Consider the following 26,672-nt stretch of genomic DNA (forward strand, 5'->3'; position numbering starts at 1 on the left):
GTTTTTTTATGTGTGGGGAAGGAAGTACTATGGTTTTAGATATAATTCACATACCATATAACTCTTCCATTTAAGTATCCAATTCGGTAGTTTTTAGCATAGTGACAAAAAGCTGTGCATCCATGCTATCAATGAGTTTTAGAACATTCTCATCACCACAGAAACTCTGCTCTCCTTCCCCCTCCCATTTTTCTCCAACACTAGGCAACCACTAATCTTTTTCTGTCTATATAGATTTGCCTACTCTGAGCTTTTCATATAAGTGAAATCATACAATATGCTCATGGCTTATTTCACTTAATGTAATGTTTTCAAGGCTTTTCCATATTAGAGCATGTATCAGTACTTCATTTCTTTTTATTGTCCAATATTCCATTGTATGCATATGCTACATTTTTATTTATTTTTTCATCAGTTGATGGACATTTAGGTTCTTGCTTTTTGGCAGTTATGAATAGTGCTGCAGTGAATATATACAAGGTTTTGTGTGGACATAACCTTTTCATTTCTCTTGGGTGTGTACCAAGAAGCAGAATTGCTGGATTATATAGTAACTATGTTTAACCTTTTGAGCAACTGCCAAACTAAACCATTTTACATTTGTACCACCAATATAGGAGGGTTCCAGTTTTTATCCATCCTCCCTTACATTTGTTATTATCTGTCTTTTGATTCCAGCCATCCTTGTGGGTGTGAATGAGATCCCTCGTGGGATCTCATTTGTGGTTTTGATTTGCATTTCCCTGACGGCTAATGATGTTGAATATCTTTTCATGTACTTATTAGCTGTTTATATATCTTCTTTGAAGAAATGTCTGATCTGATCCTTCGCCTATTTTTTAATTGAGTTACTAGTCTTTTAATACTGAGTTGTAAGAGTTCATTATATATTCCAGATATAAGTCCCTTATCAGACAGGTCCCTTATTTGTACATATATTCCCAAAAGTTTTTATGCCTTCAGTACATGAATCTAATTATAATAATCGTCCTGATTGAGTACCTACTCTGGGTCAAGCCCTGCAGTGGCAACTGTGTATGAATTATTTCCTTTGATCTTTATAATGACTCCACAAGTATAGATCATATTATCCACTATTTACACATGCAAAAACGGAGGCCCAGTGAAGTTAAAGAACTAGCCTGGGGTAAGACAGTAGTTCCTGCCTAAGGTGCAGGTCATACTTGAGCCTCAGTGTATTGCACTGGGACGTGTATTGACACAGAGCTGTCTACGCCCCTCTGCCAGAGCCTCTTTGAGTTTCTGGCATATGTGTATGTGCTCACTCTCCCAAGAGTCAGCATGACCTCCCCTTTCTCTTGGTCCTTATGTCCTTAAATCACTCTGAATTCCTTGTGTGCACTGCACAGAGTGCCTTGTTTTCGTTCTGTGGTATGTTTATAGTGGCCATAGACAAGGCAGAGAAACATTTATAGAGGGGCCTTCATTTAGTTTATAAAGAACAAGGTTGAATTAGAAAACTCTGATGCAAGTTACAGAGGATTATTTTTGCCTTTGTGTAAGAAGAAATGTCTTTCAGCTAAAGCTATCCCTCAGTGGAATCAGCTGTCTAGTGGAGAACTTTCCAGAACACTATGTATTCAAGTAGCAGTAGAGAGTTTCTTCCTCTCTGGATGTTGTAAAATGCATTTCTACATGGGGTGAGGGGCTGGACATTGTGGTCCCTTACACAGTAGAGAAGAGCTTTTCTCCTGCCAGAGGTAATAAGATAGCAAACAACATGGCACTTCTTTTATGATCTGGCTTCAGTTTTTGTTTTTAAAGTCTGAATAAACATAGTGCTAAACTCTTCAGAATTAATAGGGTAAAAATGTCTTTAACATTCAAAATTTAATCTCATTTGAATAATGCACTTCTTATTTCTCCAATTGACCTTAAAACTTCAGTTCCCATGCATGAAAAGGACTCTGGTTATGGGTGTAGGTTCTGAGATAAGCCAGATCTGTATTTGAGTCTCAGTTCTGAGCATTCTTGCTGTGTGACCTTGGGCTAGTTACTTTACTTTTGTATGCCAGTTTCCTCATTTGGAAAATAGGGATAATAAGAGTGTACCCTTTGAGCGAGCAGCTGTTAAGATTGTGTAGTTGCATAGCACATAGTAGGTGCTCATTAAATACTTACTATTTGGGGATGGAGAGCTAGAGATGTGTATGGTTGCTATAGTAAAACTTCACCTTGTTTTTAAATTTTTCTCAGAGGAAACACAAAAATAGAAGAGGCTTGTGAAATGTATACCAGAGCTGCAAATATGTTCAAGATGGCTAAAAATTGGAGTGGTATGTATAAAGTTTTTATTTGTTTGCTTTTCAGGCAAATAACGTTAAGAAATCATCTCGAAGGAGGAAATGACTATTTGTATATCCTCCTGTTGGCTGAGACAGGTGTGCCTGTTGGAATAACTGGTGTGGCCACCATGGTCTGAGAGAAAAGAACCTTGATCTAAGTAAACAGACTATTTTTTTTTATATCTAAACATTGGTTGAGAATTTTTTTTTACTGTGAGAACAGCTCTGTGTAAGGTTCTATTGAGAAATGTGACAGTGAGAGTGTTATTTTTATAAACCCCAACAAAATTATTGTCACTTTTTAAAATAATGCCTTTTGTCCAGTGAAATTACACATAGTGAAATCAGTTCTAAAACAGTGGAATTGTTTTATTGGTCTGAGAAAGGATAACTTTCCAACACTGATTTTGAGAAACAAATTCATCCCCTGCCATGAAAAAGGAGCTTGTTGACAGGGTGTCTCTGTAGTGAAAATGGAGACTGCCTTCAGCTCCAGTGGGTCTCTATCCCTGGCCTGCACCTACTGCATGATCGAAAGCAGGGCCTTTGTTCTCTACAAATCCATTTCTCCATCTGCTTTTCTCTCCGCCAGCTTTATTGAGATATAATGGACATATAATCTTGTGTAAGTTTGGGATATATACTCTGTTGATTTACCCATTAAGGCTGACACTTTAAAAGCATTTTAGTAAGAAATTTCTGTAGAAATATATGAACCTGAAAGGTCCTTTCTGATTAAAATTCATTTATAGGTTTAGTTTTAGGTTAAAAGGGTATGTTTTCAAAATGTACTTATACCTGATTTAAAACACATTGAAAACAGTTGAGGAGAAAAGAGCATTGTTTCAGTATTTGCATCTTTTGTATGGTATGAGGGTATGGTCTAAGGATAGATTTGCATGTACTAATGAGAATGGCCAACATATGCTGAACAAGAGCCAGGCTGTTGGAAGCAGTTTACTTGGGAGGTCCAAGCTATTACTGTACTCTTCTGAGGCAGAGCCCATCAGAGCTGCCATTTGGTTAGCTGCTGCTACAGGTACTCACATGCCTGCGCACTCCCCTCCCTGGCAGCAGCCTTGGCCCCTCCTCCAGCATCACCAACCCCACTATTCAATAGTGTAAAGGCTGAAGCCTGGTAGGTGGGGGTGCTCCAGTCCTAGCTCCAGCTGGGGGCCAGCTTCGTCTCTGATTGCTCAGTGCCTCTGCCACACTGATGGCTGAGTATTTTCAGCACTGCCTTGGTAGGTACTCTTTTTGTCTGGCACAGAGTCAGAGTTGAGCCTGCGTAGGCTGGATCAGGAGTTTGTACTGCTTCTTTTCCCTCAGGTGGCAGTCCAGAAGCCTGAGTAGGAATTGTGTGGTGACCTCTGGGAGAGGGATCAGAACAAGGGATCATAGCCAAAGCTTTGTGGAATTGACTGCTTTATTTCTTAATACCAGCGGTGGGTATTTTTGGCCCACGATTTTCTGTACTTTTCTCAGTGTTTTTGAGATGACTAAAAACATTTTTTTTTTAAGTATCGAAAGGTCTTACGATATTCTTTTTTTTTTTTTTTTTAAAGATTTTATTTATTTATTCATGATAGTCACAGAGAGAGAGAGAGAGAGGCAGACACAGGCAGAGGGAGAAGCAGGCTCCATGCACCGGGAGCCCGACGTGGGATTCGATCCCGGGTCTCCAGGATCGCGCCCTGGGCCAAAGGCAGGCGCCAAACCGCTGTGCCACCCAGGGCATGTTTTTCCTAGTGGAAGGATTTCTTTCCTGTCCATTCCTGTTAGTGCTTCCCTATTCCAGACCTTACTGAGCTGTGTCTCCACAGGCCTTGTGCTTCCCAGTCTGTGGTGGTTCTCTCTGAGCCAAGAACCTCATGACAGTGGGGGTTCATCCTTGTTCAGGTTCTTTGTGCTGACATTTACAGCCTTCCAGAATTGGCCCGATGGTGTCTTCAGCCTTCATCTCCCCTGCCCACTGTGTTCATCCCTCCTGCAGGCAGCATGGGCTTGTCACTAGCCTGTTTTCCCAGCTTCTTCTTGCCTACGGGCATTTGTTCTTTGTGTGACTCCTGTGCTAGAGATTCCTTCCCTCATTCTTTTCTGCCACTCCAGAATCTACAGTCCCTGATCGAAACTTTTTCTGGAAAAAATTAAGTGCATAAAACTTTCACAGTATGTATACCTTGTCCCAACAGAAACCTGGACAGCACCTTGTAACCAAATCCATCCATCATCCTGTGGGGAATGTGCAATTCTTCACACCAAGTGGAAGATAAAAACAGGTTATACCTCATATGAAGTTCAGTCAGATTTTGTTAAAACTTAAGAAACTGAGTTTTGGAGTTGTGAGCCTAATTTTCACTCTTTGAGATACTTACTTTGTCTAAGAAGCTTCCATTAGCACTTTCTTCAACAGTGACAGCCAAATCCAGCGGACACTGAGATAATAAGATGATAGTAAGATGATCAAATAAGCATCCTTACTTTGGTGTTTTTTCTTTAAGCACTTGTGGCCTGAAGCCCCAATCAGTGTTTAGTATCTGCTGGAGGACAGAGTTGAACATGACTGGCTTTAGTACTTAATGGAGGCCTGTTGCCCAGGTGCCACTTGGGAGATCTCCTAGGGCTAAGAGAAGCTTTTGTCATCATTCAACTTGCTTCTGGTTTTCTTACACACACATCTGAGATGCACTTGATCACATTTACGTGTGCTTCTGACTGGAATGCTTTTCATTGACAAGGAACTTTTCTAGGAGTAGGCCCAACACTTAGAGCACAGGCCACTCTGGGAACACTTGCTCTTCTGTGACTAATTGTAGTGACTTGTCTTCTTCAGCTGCAGGAAATGCATTTTGTCAGGCAGCCAAGCTCCATATGCAGCTTCAGAGCAAGCATGACTCTGCCACCAGCTTCGTGGATGCTGGCAATGCTTACAAGAAGGCAGACCCTCAAGGTAAGATGTCCTCCATCTCTGTGCAACTAAGACTGTAGGGTTGGTGTCGGGGGCCTTTTTCACGGGGTGCACTTCTGGACCTTGGAATCTTGGTAAAAAGAAGTTTTTGTGCTTTGGGGTAGTAGAGATTTTAGTAACTATAGGGATTTTTCCATAATCATTTTGAACTTTTATGAGGAAAAATTATGTTCAATTTGTCATGGCTATTTACTTGATAGCACTGTTTTCTTAAATGCCATTTATAGTGCATTTTGGAGAATGTTTTGGAAATTAGCTTTAATTTTATCTATATCTTCTTATTACCTTAATTTTATGAATGTATTATAACTCATTAAAGAAAACTAATGCTTCCTCACTTTTAAATACCTGGTGCATTTTAAGATCCAGTTAATGGCAGATTATAACATCTGATAGTTAAAAACAACTTACACAGTATTCATCTAAAAAGTGTTTTTGAAGTGCTGATTTTGAAGAAAGAATGAACTTGGGTATTTAAAGTGGCAAAATTTTGCAAATGTTATTTCTTTTTAGTTAAGATTATACACTTAGCATTTAAAAGCACTAACTTCTCTGCAGCACATGCACTGGTAGCTGTGGAGTCTCTGTTTTTTTTTCTTTTAGCAGTGCATTTTAACACAGAAATCCCAACTTTTATTATGAATGTATCGTTGAGAATGAAGATGCCTTGAGGGCTTTTATATAAAGATTGATCACATTGTTTCTGAATGTGAAAAACTGGACATGGCCTAAATGAACAGCAAGGATAGAATGATACAATTATAATGCAATCAGTATTCTAGAATATGGTACAAGCATTAAAGTCCTTGGATTCAGAGCATCTTCAGTGACCTGGTAAATGTCCACAATGGTAACCAAAGAGCCTCATGAGAATTGAGGTCTCAAATTTACAAAAAAAAAAAAAAATGTGTGCATATGGAACTGCATCCAGAAAACACTAGAAGGAAAAGTGCATCAAAATACTAGCAGTGGGTTTGAGTGGCATCATGGATAATGTATATATTTCTGTATGTTTAAGGATGTAACAGTCCACGTTTCTTAATATAGTTTGGGAGGAAGTTGCTTTTAATTTTTTAATATGTGTACCTTTCTAATTCTTCAATCAGACCTTTTCTCTTTGCTATTGCCTTTAAAGCAAAAGCAATAAATTTGGAGCTGTCACTCACATGTCAGCATTATAAACACCACCCTTTTGTGACAGGAAATTTGTTGGCTCAGTGTTTTAGAAAATTCATAGAATTTATTAGCAAAAATAAAAAAATAAAATAAAAAAATAAAAAAAAGAATTTATTAGTAATATCACGTACTACATTTGTTTTCTTCCTTTTGGCATATATTAGTACACTAAAAGTTAGCATCTTTTAACATTGTATGAAATGTTAACTTCCCTTAGGAGTTGTTCAGATATTTTAAAGTGCTTTTGATTTTGGTTCCATGAAGAGTCAAGTCTATTGAAATGATCTTCCTTGTGAAGGACTGTCTTCCAGAATTCATGTATATATACGTGATATCAGTAAAAAATGCATTTGCATTTATGTTTTAGCAACTAGAGCTGATCCGTGTTGATGACAGCCTGCATGGTTTTATATGCAGTCTTGGCCCTGGATGGAGTTTTCACTGTCAGGTTGAGAGTATTGAGCCAGTCCTACTCCAGCTCTAGTTCCCTAAATTTCACTACACCTCCTAGGGACTGAGCATATTGAGGGATCTGGCCTTGTGTGTGATTTCTACTTGCTTTTTACTAACTCACCTGCCTGCATTTTACCCCAAATGCAACCTCTTTAACATTCTAATAGCAGCTAGGCTCCCCGGAACCCTCTTTGACTGAATGGATTTTTTCATTGTTTTTCTTAAATGCCTTCGCTTCAGAGGCTATCAACTGCTTAAACGCAGCCATCGACATTTACACAGACATGGTAAGACACTGCCTTGCTTGAGCAGCTGTGGGGTGGTGTCCTGGAGATGGTTTACAGTAGTACTTTTGTTGTTGTTTTTTTGCTTCCCAAAGGGATTGGCATTCAAAAGCAAAAGCAGAACGTGACTCTGTTTTGTTTTTTCCCCATAGGGAAGGTTTACAATCGCAGCCAAGCACCACATCACCATCGCAGAGATCTATGAGACTGAACTGGTAGACATCGAGAAGGTAAGCCAGGGTGTGATTCCTCCACAGCTGGGTGCAAGGCAGATAAATGACATGATTTGGGGAGCCCTACCCCTTCCAGCAGAGTTGAGTGGTGCAGAGTCATCAGATGTTTTCACATGGAGACTGGGGGCCTAACAGGCTGAGGACTGGTGTGAATGCCTTCTATCTGAGAGCTGGGTAAGAGTTCCCCAGCCTCCTTATTATCTCTGTTCTGGGTGATTTGTGTTAGGATGGCAATATTAGCAGAAGTCTTCCTCTTGGTTGCTAAGGCCTCTGCAGCCCCATAAAGGAAACTTCAGGGCTATGGGCTCATGCACACCTTCATATTCAGGCCCTGACCTGGAGGAGGAAGGTTGCTAAACACTGGCTTGGACACACTTGCTTCATGTAGGTCTGGTTTTCTGAGCTGTAGTAGTAAAAGAAAAGAGGCAGAAAAAATTGCTCACTGAGCACCTGTTTCCCAGGCTGTCTTTACTGGCATGCTCTGAGTTTCACTGCTTTTCAGCTTTACAACACAGAGGCCCTTTTATGGATGTGGAAGTTAGGGCTTCGAAGGACTATGCGGTCTGGGACGACTCAGGTTGGAACCAGCAGAGCTTAGGCAATGCTGGCCCAAGTGCGGAGCTTCCTCCTGTTTCAAGCTGTCTTCTCATGGGATCACTAGCAGGGCTCAGGGCACATCAGCAAGAGGAAGACGTTTGTCAGACTCCAGAGGTTGCTTTGGCCCAGACTGGAGACAGAGGTTTGTGTTACGTCCTGAGTACTGCAGAAGACAGGAGGTGTGAGTGAGAAGGAGAAACAGTAGTGCAGGCCATCAGTCATTCCTGCCAGGCTAATGAACACCAGCCATGCTTTTAGGATTATAGCTGTGTCCTATCTACATGATCAGGACACTCCCTGAGCCCCCTGTAGCCTCAGACAGACATCGCTCTTCCTCTCTTTCATCTCATGTCTTTTCTCGGCTTCTGGCACAAGTGCCTGATGATGCCTCCTCTTCTCCCCCACCCTCTAGTGTGGGGCACCCTGGGGTGGATTCCTTGTCTTTTCTCAGTCCACATTGCTCCCCTGTTACTGTCTCTGTACTCATTATCACAGCTTTACAGATTATCTGTATGCCAGTGGCTCGCAAATGTGTCTGCAGCCCAGACCTCTCTCCAAACATCAGATTCCTATACCCTCCTGCCTGCCAACCATTGCCTCCAACCCGGTGTGTCTGAGTCAGAATTCTGATACCCTGTTGTTATGTTCCGCTCCAAACACAGGCATCCTGGCTTCCTCTCTTTCTCTACATCCAGCCTGTGGGTAATATCTGGGGTGCTGTCCTCCAAACTTCCAAGTCTGGGCACCACTCACTACCCTGTTGTCAGCTTTGCCTAGATCTCTGCAAGGAGCCTCCAGATTGGCCTCCCTCCTTCTTCTCCTGTTGGAGTTCTGAGCCTTGGGCACAGGGTCCTCAGCATTCAATCCTTTTGGATTCACTCTTCCTCTGCTTTTGTGCATTTTCACAGAGAAAGGGGGCTTTATACTGAAAAATAGCTTATTAACCAAAATCCCAGTGGACCATCAAGGGAGTAGGTGTAATATGTCAGCCACTTGGAATTTAGCAAGATGGCTACTATTGCCAACATGAGAACTTTTCTCCTGATATAAAATGATAATTTGATATACATTACCCTGTTTTTTTTTTTGTTTTGTTTTTTTGTCAATAATAGTGTCCCCTCCCTGCCCCAGTGTAACAGAGCAGCCAGAGCAATTCTTATCAAAAGTAGATCAGACTGTCTCCACTGCTTACAACCTGATGTTGCCTCCTCTTCACTCAGAGGAATAGTCAGAGCCTTGCAGGTGGCCTCTGAGGCCCGACTGATTCGCCTCTTGACCTCTGTGCCTCTGTGAACTCTCCTCTTGCTCTTCCCCACCCTCCTCCACCATGCTATACCATGCTGTGGCCAGCATGACCTCTTGTTCATCTGCACACATGCCACATGAGCTCCTATCTCAGTAGCTGTTTCCTCTGTGGGGCTTTTCCACAAATGCCTACATGGCAAAACTCCCCCATGACCTTCAAATTTTTGCTCACTTCTTACCATTTCCATGACACCTATCATGACCACCTAGTTAAAATTGGAATCCCAGACTGTCATGAATACGATACCCAGACACCTCCCCCACTTCAGCTTTTTCTTTTTTTGCAGCACATTTTCACCTTACATCATAGTCTACAAATGCTTGCTCATCATTCCTGTTATTCATGATCTTTCTCTGCACTACAGTGGGTGTGCATATCAGCACAGAGCTGTGCCTCTGGTTTACTGAGGTATCCCAAGAGCCTCTGATAAATAAGCAAATGATGTACCCATCTTTGCCATAGCATGTACCTATCAAAGCACATAGAATTTTGGTTTGAGGAGGTGTCTCTTACTGCTAAAGTTGGATTGGTATCGTTAACCTTTGCCCTCTCTCTTCATGCTGATACCACTTTGTGGCTATGCAGCACAAAATTTACTGACTTGTTACATAACATTCGTGATTGGCCGTTTTTGTTATAATAATGCCATGGTTTTCTAAGGATACTCTGTTCTTGACTAAATCAGGGCCACTGAGTGCCTTGCATGTGCCGTTCCCCATTGGAGAAGCTGTCTGTAGACTCTGGAAAGGATGAGGAGACCCAAACCTGAACCCTTCTTTGTTCTCTGGTGCAGAATTGATGATGGAACAGAAAGGAGATGGGTCTTATGTGGCTGAGATATTTATTTGGTCAGTGTCTTGGGTGGGCACAGTATCTTTATTGAGGTTGAATCATCTTGGGACAGCACTCATGCAGAGCAAAGGCTGCATTGTTGGCTCCTTACCCAGGATAGTCAGGAGAGCACTCTGAGCAGGAGCTTATAGCACTGTGCCACCTCTGCTGCCAGGGCATGTTCTTGGGCAACCACTTCACACATGGGTCTCCACAAAATTCAGGATAGATAAAATGATCTATGGTATAGTCTTGTTTTCCTTCTTTTAGAAAAAAAATATGATTTGTCATGGCAGCTTCTGATGCCTGTTAACTCATGCGTTCCTGCCATAATGTAAGTTGGCCAGCAGGTGACATCTCCCTTCATTGTTGTGATGTGCCCTTTTAAAAGCAATTTAAGAGTATTACTCAGCACACACAGGGTTGTTACCTTGTGGTGTTCCCTGATGTTTGAGTTTCTGTGTTTAGAAACATCATTGCCCTTGCTTCCCTGGTAGGATTCACCAGATTATAGTCAGTGGTGCTTGCAGTTTAAGTTTGAAAAATCAGTTATATTATGAGTTATATATATTATGTTTGAAAAGTCAGTTAAAGACAGATGTTGTAGTGTAAGGTAGCTTACATTTCATTTATTACAAGTGAATTTTTTCCCTTTTAATGCAGCAGCTATATGTTCTCTGAGTCATTTATAGATTTTAGCTAGTGAACAACAAAGTATGTGAAGTTTCAAAGACTCACATTATTTCTTTGATTTTATGAAATAAAATAATGGTCGTCTTTAAATGGAATTAAAAAAAATTTTTAAAGATTTATTTATTTATTTGAAAGAGAGTGCGTGTGTGCATGCGAGCAAGGGGGGAGGGCAAAGGGAGAGGGAGGAGGGGTGGAATCTTCAAGCTGACTCCCTGCTGAGTGCAGAACCTGACTTTGGGACTCAGTCCCATGACCCACGAGATCATGACCTGAGCCAAAATCACAAGCCAGATGCTTAGCCAACTGAGCCTCCTTGGTGCCCCTAAATGGGCTTTCAGATGACCCAGAGGAACTGTGCTCCATTTATGTTTCAACCCCTGGAGAACATGATTTAATACTGTTTGCTACTCTGTAGGTGTGTCTGTGGCAAGTTCATGTTCAATACTGTCTGGGGGTATATGTTCTAAAAGAATTGATCCCATCTGAAAGCTGTTTAAATCTACCTATAAAGTGGACTCTTAAGTTTGAGACTTTGAAATTGCATTTGCAATTGAGACACTTAGGAGGACTGCAGTCCTAGAAGGTCTTGTCTCTCATTTCAGGGTTCATGTATTTTCCAGCATCATGACATTTACCAGATTCCTCAAGGAGGAGTATTACTGCATTTCCTTTAGTCTTCTTAAATAATGGGATAATGAACTGGTTTTGTGTCTGGTTTATTGTTATGTATGCTGTTGTTATTGGTGGCTTTTGATATTTATCATGGTCTTTGAAATGGTAAGAAACAACGAGCAGATTTCTAAGTGTGTAAGGGTCTGCTTGTGCCTGGTAAATTTCATTTCATGTTAAAATTCCAAACTAGGTGTGAACATCCAAAGATATCATGACCTGTGACAACCTCTTTTCTACAAACTTCTGTTAAGCCACTATTACAAATTTTTCTTTCAACTATAGCTTCTGTTCAACTACAGCCTCTGTCAAAACTTAGGATTATCATAAAATTTGATTATTGATTTAATTAGCAATATTAAAAACTAGGTTTTAGTTTTATTTTTTGCTATGATAAATCTAGCCATAGTTTACAGTTATACAATTTCAATGAACCAGTACAATTATTTAAGAACTATTAGTTTAAACCAGATTATCCACATTTACCCATTTATTTTTACCTCCAAAACAACAGTTATATACAGTTCAACCCAACACTGTTCATTGAGTTCTGGTGTTGTGAGAACTAGCAAGATAAGTAGTGATATTCCCTACCCCACCCCTAGGAGGTTATGTTATCTGATACTCTACTAAGATTTGGTCATGTTTCTCATACTCTACCCCATTTGTTATGATAGAAAAGAATGCTAAATACTTTAGAGCATGAGGACAGTTCAGAGAAGATTATTTTTGACTAACTAGGAATTCACTGAAAAACTTTTCTTTTGTGGGCATTTTAGATTAAAATATTGGCAGTAGTTTAATAGGGGGCTATCATCTGAAATGCAGTTTGCCTTCATTCACTTAACATCTATTTACTGAGCACCTACTGAATGATAGACATTATGCTAGGCTCAGGGACATAGTATGAGCAAAATTTTCATGAAACCTACCCTCACAGAGCTTATATTTTAGTGGAAGGATGTGCATGTTGATCATGTGACAGCTCTGACAAAGGCTCCAACAGAATCTGTCCCAGCTGTTTTCTGTGTGTGTGTAGAAAGAGGGCCAAAATGTATCTTTTCTTTCATGACTGTTCGTGTAAAATTTCATGAAGAAATTTCCATATTGACTGTCATTATTCCCCCCCCCCTCCCTTTTTTTTTTTAAGTAGGCTCCACACCCGGCAAGGTGTCCAATGCAGGGCTTGAACTCACAACCCTGAGATCAAGACCTGAGCTATCAGGAGTTGTACACTTAACCAATAGAACCACCCAGGCACCCCTGTCATTATTATTAATCTTATCACAGTAGTCTATTATATTTAACCACTTACCTTGCTTCCAGTTTTGCCCCTGTTATAAATAATACTCAGAAAATTTGGTTGAGGAGCGTATTAGGGTAGGCTGACAATAAAGACCCAATACATAACTTTAAACCCAGAAGTATCGATTTTTCACGCACTGCCCATAGTGCCCTGCAGCCCAGATATGGCTAACGTTAGCTGTGGCCCCTTCCAGCCTGAGGCCTCAGAGGTAAACAAATTTTGTAAACCAAGTCATTGTTGGTCTTGGTCATTACACTAGTAGTACCTGCAGAAAGTGGGGGCTGAGGCTCTATGGCCAGATTTGTTTGTTTCCAGTCAGCTCTAAAGAACCACAGCCAAAGTGTTCTTTGTCTTTAGCATAGTTCCTTGGCCTGTTTTATTTATTGTTTTCTTATCTTTGTGCCCCTCTCTTAAGGTCTTACATAGGACTTCCTTGAATCTATGGGCTTAGTGGGAAGGGAGCACCTGTAGTCTGATGTTTGCATAATGCTTAGTTTCCTCTTAAGGACTTACTGGGAAAACCTTGAAATTTAAGGCAGACCCACCACCTGTTTATGTACATCCATAAGTTAAGAATAGGTTTTACCTTTTTTAATCACTGTTAGGAAAAACAGCAGTTCATGACACAAAAATCATGTGAAGTTGAAGTTTCATTGTCTATAAATAAATTTTTGGAACATAGACACACCACTTTTGTGGCACTACAGAAGAATTAATAAGTTATTGCAACAGATCACATAGTTCACTAACCCTAAAATATTTATAATCTAGGCTATTACAGAAAAGTGTGTTGAATCCCTAATTTAAAATGTTCAGACTTATCTTTTGTCATTTGAGGGATAGAAGCCATTGAGCTCTCTAGTCTTATGAGGCCCTATCACTTTGCCTATTCCTTTTATAATTGCCTACAAAAAACAAGCTGATTGTTTCCAGAGTTGTTCTCTCACAAAACATTGCTGAAAACAGCAGTACACACTGTCATCTGTCTCTTTGCATAGAGCTTCTTCCCGTGGAGTTTCTGGCTACAGTAGGACTGTGTTCTGCCTTCTGAGCTGTTGTATGCTTGATTTCACTGTATCTTATGCCACAACATGACCAAGGCTTTCCAGCCTGCAACTTGTTTTCTCTTCACTTGACTGTTAATTCAGCACCACACATTTTAAACTGAAGGCAGCACCCTTATTCTAGATGACATTTAAGGTATTTATGAGTAAAGTCTGTGCTGCTGTAGCTACCTGTAGATCTAAAATGCAATAGGGCTTTGTATGCCATCATATTCATGTAACCATCCAGTGTAGAGACACTTATATTCTGGTTTGGCAGCAGTGGGTGCTTGGTGGTTGAAGTACATTCTGCCCTTTGTAGTTTCTTAGGAACCAGGTGGAGAGCAGTTGTGCCATCTTCAGTTTGTGGCTGCTGCTGTTGCTCCAGACTTGGTCATTACCATTGTGGCTCCTGGGAAGGGAAGAGGCCTGGAATGAGATACACAGTCAGATGGATGGGCCAAGTCTGGAGAGGCCCAGAGCATGCCTCTTTATGTTCGGTTGCAAATAGCAGGTCACAGCTGCCTAGAATTACAGTGGGGGCTGGGGGAGGTATAGCTGGGCCTTTGCTCCCAGGGAAGAGAGGAAGAGATTCCGATGGATGGTCAGTATTCTGCCATCAAGCTTCTGGATGTGCATGCTTCTGGTTTTCCCCAAAGGAAGGAGGCCAAGTTGTGAAAGGTGTGCTGTGGAAATAGGTTTATCTGTAAAAATAATACCTCTGCAAATGTAGTTCTTAAATACAGATCTTCAGAGAAGTAGTTTGAATAAAACATGTGTGTGTATTTCAGGCCATCGCACATTATGAACAATCAGCTGATTATTACAAAGGGGAAGAATCCAACAGGCAAGTGCTTTTTTTTTTTAATAAAATTAAATGAGTTTTGTTATGTGCAATAAGAGACAAATCTTTATGAGCATATTGGGCTATACCAAATGAAGATGTAATGGGATACCTTTTCATTTTTCTGTTGGATTGTTATTCACTCTGCTCTGGTTCTTGATTTCAGTTCGGCTAACAAGTGTCTGCTCAAAGTGGCAGCGTATGCTGCCCAGCTGGAGCAGTACCAGAAAGCCATCGAGATCTACGAGCAGGTGAGGCTGCTTGCCAACTTCTAGCAGAAGTCACTCTGAATCTTTTTTTTTTAATTAAACTTTTTATTTAATTTTACTTTTTATCAGGGGAGATACATATCTATACCTATATATCTATATCTTAAGAATACAACAGTGGATTTTAGTATATTTACAAAATTGTGTAACCTTCCCAAGAACCTAATTCCAAGACATCCACCAAAAGACATCCTATTCCCCCCCTCCTCCGAGTCTCTGGAAACCACTGTCTACTTTCTGTCTCAATGGTTTTGTTTATTCTGGGCTTTCTAGGATAGGTGGCCTTTTGTGACTGGCTCCTTTCACGTAGCATAGTTTTCTCAAGGTTCGTTTTTGTTTTAGCATGTAATGATACTTCATTTCTTTTCATAGCTAAGTAATATTCCACAGTTTGTTTACCTGTTGAAACCTCATTTGAGGTTTCTTAACTTTTGAACTATTATGAATAATGCTGCTCTGAACACTTGTGTTCATGGTTTTAGGAGAGGAGGCTTGCCATTGTCTTGGTTATATATCTAGGATAGGGATTACTGGTTTATTTGGCAAGTCTCTTGTTAACTATTTGAGAAACCGCCAGACTCCTACAGCAGCTGCATTTCACATTCCCACCAGTGTTGTGCAGGGGCTCCAGTTGCTCCACATCCTCATCAGTACTTTCTGTTTTCTGATTTGTTTTTGGTTTTGTTTTTTGATAATACTAATGAGCATGGAGTGATACTCATTGTGGTTTTGATTTCTGTTACATCTGATTGCCCTCATGGTTAGTATGTTGAGATCCTTTTCATGTACTCATTAGCCATTTGTATATCTTCATTGGAGAAATGTTGGTTTAATTTCTTTACCCGTTTTTGAGTTGAGTGTTTTTTATTATTGGATTTTAGAAATTCTTGTTTCTAAGAATTTGGAAATTCTTATTTAGATATTCATATTTTATTTATATTTATATGTTAACTCATTTTAAATAATTTATTCATCCCTTATCAAATATATAATTTGTACATATTTTCTCCCATTATGTGGGTTGCTTTTTTATTCTGTTATTGATACCCTTTAACATGAAATCTTAAATGAGTTTTATAGTTGTAGCTCTTAGGTTTAGGTCTTTGATTCATTTTGAGTTAATTTTTGTATACAGTGTTAGGTAAGGATCCAACTTCACTCTTTTGCTTGTTGCTATACAGTTTTCCCAGCGCTTTTTGTTGAATACACTATCCTTGGCCCCCTCAATGGAAATTGATAATCTGTTTGACCCTCTGTTCTGTCCCATTTGTCTTACATGTCTGTCTTTATGCCAGTATCGCACTGTTTTAATTATGTAGCTTTGTTTTGAAATCAGTCACTATGAGTCTTCCAACTTTGATCTTTTTTTTTTTTTCAAGATTGTTTGGCTATTCTGGGACTCTTCATCTTCATCTTCATATGGATTTTAGGATCAATTTGTCAGTCTGTGCTAAGAAGCCAGCTGGAATTTGATGGGAATTCTATTGAATCCATACACTAGTTTGGAAAGTGTTGACATCTTAACATTGTTAAGTCTTCCAAACTGTGAACTGAGGGTGCCTTTGCATTTATTTAGATCTTTCTAATTTTGTTCAGTAATATGTTAAAGTTTTAGTGTGTAAGCCTTGCACTTATTTGGTTAAATATACTCCTAAGTATTTTGTTCTTTTTGATGCTGTGGTAAATGGAGTTTTCTCACTTTCCTCTTCAGTTTGTTAATTGCTAGTTTTATACACGACAACCTTGCTGAAATTAGCTAGAATGGGTTTGGGGGTTTTTGTTTGTTTTTTTGGGTTTTTTTGATGCCTTAAGATTTTGTACAAAATCATGTAATTGTGTTATCTGCAGATAGCTAAACTTCTCCAATTTGGATCTTTTTTATTTCATTTACTTGTTATTTGCCCTGACCAGACCTTCTAGAACAGTGCTAAATAGAAGTAGCAAGAGCACATATCCTTGTCTTGTTCACATCTTAGAAAGCTTTCAGTTTTTCCTCATTAAATAGAATGTTAGCCTTAGGTCTTCTGTGGATACGCTTTATCAGTTTGAGGGAATACCCTTCTCTTCCTTTATTAAGTGTTTTTATCCTAAAAGCATATTGGGTTTTGTCAAGTACTTCTCTCTGCACCTGTTGAGATGATCGTATGGTTTTTGTTCTTTATTAATATGTGGTATTTCATTGATTGATTTTCATATTTGAGCCAACCTTACATTCCTGAGATAAATCCTTCTTGATTATTGTGAAGTTTGGGGATCTTCAAGAGCACCTTCTGGTTTGATAATTCTCTAGAAGCACTCACAGGACTCCGTGAAAGCTGTTAAACCACAGTTATAGTTTATTATACCAAAGAATACAGATTAAAATCAGCAAAAGGAAGGGGTGCTTGGGGCAGGATCCAGTAGAACTTCCTTTTGTCCTTCCAGTGGAGTTGTACAGATAGCACTTATTTCTCCAAACAATGATGTGTGATGAAAATATGCATGGAATATTGCCAACAGGGGAAGAAGTTCACCTGTACTGGGTTTCTAGAATTTTTATGTCTCAGTCACAGACATAGCTGATCTTATTCTCTAGTCCCTCCATAGGTTGAGCTGAAGCACGTTGTCAGAGACACCCAGGTAAACAAAAACACTCTTTCAGGCAGGATATTCCAAGCTTAGAGATGACCACCATGGCCCCTGCCCCGCCCCCGCCACCCCAGGAGCCACAGACAAAGACAAGACCTCACTTTGGAGAAAATTAATCCTGTATTGTATAGTCATGATGTGTAGTCCTTTTTATAAGTCACAGTTTGTTTGCTAGTATTTTGTGGAGGGTTTTCAGTCTGTAGTCATAAGGATATTTATATTTAATTTTCTTTTTAAGGATATTTAATTTTCTTGTAGATCTTTGGTTTTGATAGCAAGGCAATATTGGGTTTATGGAATGAGTTGGGAAGTAATCCCTTCTCATTGGAAGAATTCATGAACAATTGGTGTTCATTCTTTAAACATTAGGTAGAATTCAATGATTTTTTTCTGTTTTCCTGTTTTTGGTTTCATTGATTTCTAATATTATTTCATCCTTCTTTCTTTAGATTTATTTTACACTTCTTTTTTTAGAGAATTGAGACAGAAACTGAGCTTATGGATTTTCCTCTGTTGTATATGCATGTTTAGTGCTATCAGTTCCCCTCTAAACACGGCTTTGACTATGTCTCACTATTTTGTTATTTTATTTATTTCATTGTATTTATTGATTTCTGTGAGTTATTTAGATGTGCTTTGGTTAACTACCAAGTGTTTGGAGATTTTCCTGTTTATCTTTTTGTTGTTGATTTCTGGTTTGATTCCATCATGGCTGGAGAACATACTCTGTGCGATTTCAATTCTTAGCAATTTTTTATAGTTATTTTATGGCCCAGAATATGGCCTGACATGGCATTTGTTCTGTGGGTCTGCCGTTGCTTGGTGACATGTTCTGTAGTGTGAATTAGATCTTGGTTGACTGCATTATTGAGTTCTGTATTACTTACTGATTTTCTATCTATATCCATTGTTGAGACTGGAGTGGATTTGTCTCTCGTTATCATTCTTTGCTTCACATATTTTGCAGCTCAGTTGTTTGCTGCATACATATTTAGGATTGCCATGTCTTTTTGGTGAGTTGGCACTTTTATCATTTTATAACATCCCCCACTATCTCTATTAGTTCTCTCTTTTCTGAAGTCTACTTTATCTGATATTAGTACAGCTTCTTTTGCTTCTTTTTGATTAATATTTATATGACATATCTTTTCCCATCCTTTTTCTTTGAACCTGCCTATATCACTGTAATTGAAGTGAGTTTCTTATGGACAGCATATAGCTCTGTGTCATGATTTTTTTAAATCCATTCTCCCAATCTCTGTCTCTTAATTGGTGTATTTAGAACATTCACATTTAATGTAATTATTGATATATTAAGGCTTAAGTCTGCTGTTTTATTTATTGTTTTCTGTTTGTTTTGTTTTTTTATTTTTCTGTTTTCTTTTTCCTGCCTTATATAGTGGGTTGCTTGATTATCTGTACTGTTTTCAAGTAAGTGTCTTTGACTAGCTGTTTTTAGTTGCTCTGGGTGTAACTAGTACATGATTTATCACAAGCTGATGTGTTATTTTATTGTTTTGAGTGAAATATAGAAGTCTACTTTATGCCCCTTTGTCCTCCTCATTCAGTATATAATTGTTTTCTCTACATACTTTGAGAACCACATCTATGATAAATTTTAATTTCAGTCTTCCAACATAATGTAGAAAACACAAGGAGAAAAAGCCCATTGTGTTTACCCATGTTTTGCTTATTGTATTCTTTCTTTCTCCTGATGATCCAAGATTACTTCTTTCATTATTTCCTTTCCATTTAGAGAACATTCCTTTGCCATTCTTTTAGGGCAGATTTCACTGGTGACAAATTCTGTATGTTCCTTTATCTGGGAGTGTTTTGATATCCTTCATTTCTGAAGCTTATTTTCCTAGGGTATATAGCTCTAGGTTGACGATTATTCTCTATTAGCATTTATGAAAAATGCATCACTTAGGACCTCAATGACTTCTGATGAGAAGTCTACTGTCATTCAAGTTGTTTTCCTCCTGTAGGTAAAGTACCATTTTTTTCCTGGCCACTTTAAAGTTTTTTCCTTAACTTAAGTTTTTCAGAAGTTTATGTGGCTTGACCTGGGTATCTTTGCTTAGGTTTCACTAAACTTCTTGAATCTATAGGTTATCTTTCTTGACAAATTTAGGAAGTCTTCAGCCATTATTTCTTCAAGTACATTTTCAGCCCTTCTCTCTGTCTTCCCCTCCCAGGTCTTAGACAACTTGAATGTTAGACCTTATTTTACAGTTATATAGGTCCTTCATGCTGTCTGTTCATTTGTTGTTGCTGCTGCTGTTGTTGTTTTCAGTCTATTGTCGCCTCTGTTATTCAGACTGAGTAATTTCTAAAGTTCTGTCATCAGTGACGACTGAATCTTTCCTCTCTCCTGCCTGTTGTTCTATTGAACCCATCTACTTTTTATGCTGATTATTGTGGGGTTTTTTATTATTGTGTTTTTTAGTTTTGAAGTTTCCATTTGTGGGGCAGCTGGGTGGCTCAGTTGGTTAAGCATCTGCCCTCGGCTCAGGCAATGATCTCTGGGTCCTGGGATTGAATCCCAAGTTGGCCTCCCTGCTCAGCAGAGAGTCTGCTTCTGCTTCTGCTTCTGCCTCTTCCTCTCCCCTTGCTTGTTCTCTCTTTCTCTCAAATAAATAACATCTGAAATGTCCATTTGTTTCTTTTTCATATCTTACTGGGTTTTCATGCTGGAAATTTCTTTGTTGATGCTTTGTTTTTTCTTCAGTTTTAAGCATTTTTATAATTGCTTGTTGGAGCATTTTTATGAGGGCTCCTTTAAAATCATTGTTCTGTAATCTTAACATTTCTGTCACTTCGGAGCTGTCATCTGTTGGTAGTTGTTTTTCATTCAGCTTAAGATCTCCTTTCTTGATGTTGTAAGTCTATGATACTGAGTTTAAAGGATAGATTGATAGCTAAACTGATGTAAGATACACAAATATTTTCTAAAGGACAGACAAGGATCAGTTTGCCTACTATAAGAAGGCAAACCTTTGAAATCTAATTCTGCTTTCTGTGCCTAGGTTGGGGCAAACACCATGGATAATCCTTTGTTGAAGTACAGTGCAAAGGACTACTTTTTTAAAGCAGCCCTCTGTCACTTCATAGTAGATGAGCTGAATGCCAAGGTAAGGAGTGTGGCAGCACTTTACTCATGAGAACAGGCCTCAGTCCTCTGTCATTCATGATATACTTTGTTGGGTGATACTGGTTATAAGCAAGACCAAACTGTGTGCATTAATAATAATACTAACAGTAACACTATGCTGTGCATCCTAGCTGTAATCTTGAAACAGCTGCCGAAATGGTAGCTGTATTCCCTTCAGTAGTTTTGCTTTACTGAAATTAGGGGGCAGGGGCACCTGGATGGCACAGTTGGTTAAGCATCGGACTCTTAGTTTCAGCTCAGGGTCCTGAGATTGAGCCCTGTGTCAGGCTCCATACTTAGTGGGGAGTCTGCTGGAGATCCTCTCCCTCTGCCCCTCCTGCTCATGCTCTCGCTCTCAAATAGATAAATCTAAGAAAAGAAAGAAAAAGAAGGAAGGGAGGAAGAAAAGGAGGGAGGGAGGGAGGAAGGAAGGGAGGGAGGGAGGGAGGAAGGAGGAAGGAAGGAGAAAAGAAAAGAAAAAAAAAAGAAAAGAAAAGAAAGGAAAAGGGAAAGGAAAGGGAAAAAGAGAAAAGAAAAGAGGGAACAAAGAGGGAGACAAAGTAGAATAACATCCTTTGTTTCAAACTCCAAAATCAAGTAGGAAGACAGGAGGCAAGGACTTGGGCAGCCTTGCTTTCATCACGTCTGTGGCTGGGAGAGTGGAAGTAAAGTTGCTGAGGGAAAGGCGTCCTTCCCTCCAAGCCTCGAGCAGAGCTCTCACTGGGATTTACGTGGGATCCGGACAGCATTAAGGAAGAGCTTCTCTATGTAGTGGATGGAAACAGACATCTGGTCTATGAGTTTTTACAAATTAGATTTGGTCCACATTATCTTCTCTACAGCAACCTAATTCAGAAAAATTGGTTTGAAAATTTATTCTTAACTGAAGTTGGTAATTCAAATTGAATAGTTTCCTGTCGATTTTGATGTTGAGTTTAATAGCATACTTCTATATTTAAATAGGCTGCAGATAAATCTTACTGTAGTAAGATATTCAGATAAAAAGGGCTTTATGGGGATCCCTGGGTGGCGCAGCGGTTTAGCGCCTGCCTTTGGCCCAGGGCGCGATCCTGGAGACCCGGGATCGAATCCCACGTCGGGCTCCCAGTGCATGGAGCCTGCTTCTCCCTCTGCCTGTATCTCTGCCTCTCTCTCTCTCTGTGACTATCATAAATAAATAAAAATTAAAAAAAAAAGAGATTATAAAAAAAAGGGGGCTTTATGTCCTGATTTAGTGAGTGAAATACTAACAACTAACTTTTCTCTTTCAGCTTGCTCTTGAGAAATATGAGGAAATGTTTCCAGCATTTACTGATTCAAGAGAATGTAAGTTATTGAAAGTAAGTAACATCACAGCTTTGAAGAAGAAAAAATCCTTTGCTGTAAGGTGGGATTGGGCCTAAAGTGAAGCTCTGACTCTCTGAGGAGCACTGGTACTCTCCTGCTTTTGTGTAATAGGTCTTAGATGCCAACAGAGTCAAGGACATAAGCACTGTGTTCTAAACCAAGCAGCTCAGAAATGTTAGCACAAAAACTAGGTCCCTGACTTGGGGTAACTCGTGGCTTATATTTGAGTACTTTCTCTATTCTAGAAGGTGTTTAGCAGTGTTAGTTATTGTGATACTAAGGCTATTTCTGGATTTAAAGTATCTATTTGTAGCTGAAACTTTTTAGCGTAACAAACTAATTTGTCCATACTTATGCTACCAGAAACTTCTAGAAGCTCACGAAGAACAGAACAGTGAAGCTTATACTGAAGCAGTAAGTTATGCATTCGGGATATAGTGCATTCATTAAAATTTAAATTACAGAAACATCTTTTCATTGTATGAGTGCTGAACATTTATTTGAACATTTTTCTAGTATACCTAAGTTTTATTTTCCCAAAAGCCATATTTTATATATCCCACAAACCTTTACAATTATTTAGTTCTATAGCCATGATGAATTTAACTGAAAAACAAGTTTGAGAGAGAATATTACATACTGTACAATTTGCTGTTTGAATGTTTTCTTTTGAAAATAATTTGATCCGTAAATAAGTGTAAAGTAAAATCAGTTAAATGCAACTTAACATATAAAAACAGTTTGCTATATTCTTGGAATAAAAGAAATGTGGAAGAAATGTGGAAGACTTTTTTATATTCGTTAGTTTTGTTTTCCCCTATTTGCCATCTTATGTTTAGAATCAGGCGATTACTCAGTATCCTCCATTATTCATCATGGCTTTGAAGCAGTAGTGGAAAGGAATGTTTCCCCCCTTTGACTTTCGCTACCAAACTATTCACATCCTATTCAAATATCATTCTTTGGTAACGCATTGAAATGAGTTAAAGGGATTCCACTATCACACATTCTGTCTCTGCACCGTAATGTTTCATGTTCCCTTATACAGCCTCTCATTTCCTTTATCACATTAAGTATAAAGGTCCAATTATAAAGGTGGTTAGGAGCTCAGCATGTTAGCATTGGAGTGGTTTAAAAGAACAGGAACTTGTCACTAGCTCCATCAAAATAGTCACAAAACAAACCATTTTATTTTATTTTATTTTATTTATTTTATTTTATTATTTTATTTTATATTTTATTTTATTTTATAAGATTTTATTTATTTATTCATGAGACAGAGAGGCCGGAGACACAGAGAGAGAAGCAGGCTCCATGCAGGGAGCCTGATGTGGGACTCAAGCCCAGGACTCCAGGATTACTCCCTAGGCCGAAGGCAGGCACTCAACCGCTGAGCCATCCAGGTGTCCCAAAACAAACCATTTTAATGAAGAAAGTTTTAAACTGGAATGAATGATTTAAATGAAGACAGTTGGAGGGATTAGCACTAGAAATGTTTAAACAGCTTGGGGTGTTGTTTCTTTGTGTTTTATTTCCATGGACTAATTCTTGTTTTTTTTTTTTTTTCAACTAGGTGAAGGAATTTGATTCAATATCTCGCTTGGATCAGTGGCTCACAACCATGTTGCTTCGTATCAAAAAGTCCATCCAAGGGGATGGAGAAGGAGATGGGGACCTAAAGTGAACATTTGTGTCTTTGTGGCATGCAGCTGACTCCTCTTTAGTTCATGTTAGGGCCACATGATCTTTATGGGATGCCCATTTAATGGCTTAATTCTCTTGCACATGAGCCAAACCATCTGTGTGTTTAAGCTCCCTGTGTTTGTGTCTTTGTGAAAACGGATGGCTGGGAAGCTCCTGTGCACAATGTGGGTGTGATGGGCTATTTCATGCTTGTCAGAGTCCCCAGAAACATTACAGAGTTTTGAGATAATTACTTCAGACTCTTATTCTTGTTATTTTCATATTTGCAGAGCCTGTGTTTAACTTGGTCACATATTTTTGTCATTTTCTGGGACTGGAGTACCCATCCTACTAATTGTTGTAATAGATGCTTTGCATATTTTCCATTTATGGAAAATAAATTTGCACCTGGATGTTTTCTCTAAGTATATGGGTTTAGTTCAGGGTGATTGTTAGGAATGAGTTTTAATGATTTCACTTACCAGAACTGGTTTATTTTGTTGTTATCGTGATTCTTTTGATGGTGCTAGTGACCTGTTTGTTTGCTTTTTATATTGTTGTGTATGCGGACGTGCATGCGAAAGTTCAGAACAGCCGGGGTCTGCCAGCATCACTTGCTTAATGTTGTGAGAACAGGGAGCTTCCTGGCAGGGCTTGCTGATGTGTGTGGGCAGATGTTAGGATGAGTCTGATGGATGTGTACTCCTTCACACACATGAAATCCATATGAAACAGAATTTCTCCTTTTCCTGGAGAGTTTCCACTTTTAGTTGGGGTGGAACCCTTTCTTTATATTCACATAAAAGTGATGTGACTGCATGTCCCTTTTGTTTACTTTCATGTTCATGCACTTACCCACATTGAGACGGTGCCTGCTGTGCCACTGCCGTGTGAGTCCTCCTCCTGGCCGCAGACAGAATGGGTCATTGATTTTACCCATATACTAAAAGGGGTAAATATAGGACAGAGGTTTACCGTGTGTCCAGTTGGAGAAGAAAGGCAACTAGCTTCTGAGGAAGTTTGACTTTGCTCTCGGCTAATGGGTTTGTTTTGGCTTGTATGTTTGAATTCAGTTGTGTCATTTTGATTTACATAACATACTTTGTTAATTTACGAACTTACATGCTGACACTGCTCTAGACATGGTCATGCATTTGTTGCCAGACCTAGCTTGTTGGGTCTAAGTTATGCTGCTGTCATTAAAGACAGATAATGAATTTTTCCATGTTAGGTCAGATGGAAACTGGCATTTGAAGGGTGTGTTTTCATTTTTGGATGTTCCTCCGTTGGGATTGGTAGGCTTTTGTTGGTCAGAAGTAGAGGGTGTGGCCAGCCAGGATAAGGGCTGAGTGTGGAGGATAGTGAGTGTGGGGATAGTGAGCAGATTGGGCTGAGACAACGGAGAAAGTAATAAAGTGGCTGGAAAGGGCCAGCTGAGGCCTGGTAGGGAGATTGTCCCTCTGGTGTGCTGTGGGGTCATGTGCCAATGTAGCCTGCTGGAAAAGGTCAGCAATATCAGAGTGGGCCAAAATACCACTCTGGCCTTGGGTGCTGGGATCTGGTGAGTGTCCTGCCATTCCTTCAGAGGTCTGGGAGTTAGGAGAAAGCTAGCTGTCACGGTACAATTTGGAATGCAGTCCGTTTGGTACTTCCCCACTTCCTGTCAGAATCTCTTAGGAAGAAATGATTAGAGCAGAAAGTGAGTTCCTTTGCCTAATCTGTTCCACAACCCGCCAAGTGCACTTTCATGAAAGTGAAGTATGGAGAGTACCTTCATAGCCTGTGTCCTCAGGTTGTAAGTCTGTCCCATCTGGAGAGTGTTTAAATCCTAGCCTGCCAGCACGCTTGTTTCATCATTAGTGTGCAATGTTTGTTTTCACTTGTTAAAAGGACCTTCTGGTCTGACCACATAAAATGAGAGCCAAATGAGTTCTCTTCAGGCAATTCCTCAGACTTTCATTGTGGTCCCATCAGCCCTGTCTGAGAAAGAGGAGTGGTTTGTAAAAACAGGACTGGTACCATTTTGTTACGTCATTTGGAGAGTTGCCTGCTTGTATTGACATAAACACTGGGATCAGTGGCTGAGTTAAGGATTTTTCTTTTTTTTTAATAGTTTACATGAAAAGAGTAAAAATAATTGTAATGGCTAGAACAGAACTGCCAGAAGAGAAAAATGAGAAGGAAAGGTCCTATCAACATAGGGTAGTACCAGGACTCTTAGGTTTCAGGAGTTACAGAATGTTCTTTATGAATAAAATGTAATGACTATTTATGTTCCGGTTCTTGTACTTTTAGCAGATCTGGGGTTAGTTCATAGTCAAAGTCAGTTAAAATTTCTTACAGGAAAGTTTTGCTTTTTGTGGCAACATTTTTATAGCTTGTGTGAGTTCCTTTTTTATTTAATGATTTGAGAACAGTATTTTTGCACAGTTGTGACCATGTGTGGTGACATCCCTGTAACCAAGGTGTGTGCATTTATTGTTTCTTCTGATAATGTGCATTTAAAATGTCCAAATGCAAATCCTCATGGCTTCCTTTAGAGGACCTGGCAGCACAGCATGCCGCCTGCGTCCCACCTGCCTGCAGTGTGAGCTGTGGCCAAGGGCAGGCTTCCGCCTGCCAAGTGCTGTGTCGGGCTCTGCGGGGTGTCCTCCCTTGTGCTCTCGGTGGAGGATTATGTTATGAAAACTAACCACGTGATGATCACTCTCCCTTAGCAGAAAGAGTATGTTTTATGTCACCCTGTACAGAAAATAAAGTGGAAATTATGAATCCTATTTTGATGGGTCTTTCCTACGCAAATTTACACAAATCAAAAGTATTTTCCTTTCCTTGAAGTTGTTGCAGTTAGTTAAGGCAGTGGACGTTGACATTCTCCAGGC

General features: G+C 39.5%; 1 protein-coding gene across 6 annotated transcripts in view; it reads left to right on the forward strand.

Annotated features, from left to right (window-relative positions):
- Positions 1-26,567, forward strand: part of NAPB (NSF attachment protein beta) — a 41,140-nt gene extending 14,573 nt beyond the window's left edge. For 3 of the 6 annotated variants that reach the window (XM_077871945.1, XM_077871947.1, XM_077871948.1), the window contains exons 2-11: positions 2,218-2,297; positions 5,140-5,256; positions 7,144-7,190; positions 7,340-7,417; positions 14,657-14,712; positions 14,876-14,960; positions 20,636-20,740; positions 22,032-22,100; positions 22,471-22,521; positions 23,681-26,567. In XM_077871945.1, the coding sequence (XP_077728071.1) occupies positions 2,218-2,297; positions 5,140-5,256; positions 7,144-7,190; positions 7,340-7,417; positions 14,657-14,712; positions 14,876-14,960; positions 20,636-20,740; positions 22,032-22,100; positions 22,471-22,521; positions 23,681-23,791 (799 nt within the window). In that variant the 3' untranslated portion in view covers positions 23,792-26,567. Of the gene's footprint in view, positions 1-2,217; positions 2,298-5,139; positions 5,257-7,143; positions 7,191-7,339; positions 7,418-14,656; positions 14,713-14,875; positions 14,961-20,635; positions 20,741-22,031; positions 22,101-22,470; positions 22,522-23,680 lie in introns of those variants that run through there. The other 3 variants (XM_077871946.1, XM_077871949.1, XM_077871950.1) reach the window with 3 other exon arrangements.
- Positions 26,568-26,672: the final 105 nt, after the last annotated feature.

This window comes from Canis aureus, chromosome 26 (assembly GCF_053574225.1).
Source record: "Canis aureus isolate CA01 chromosome 26, VMU_Caureus_v.1.0, whole genome shotgun sequence".
NCBI classification, from domain to species: domain Eukaryota; kingdom Metazoa; phylum Chordata; class Mammalia; order Carnivora; family Canidae; genus Canis; species Canis aureus.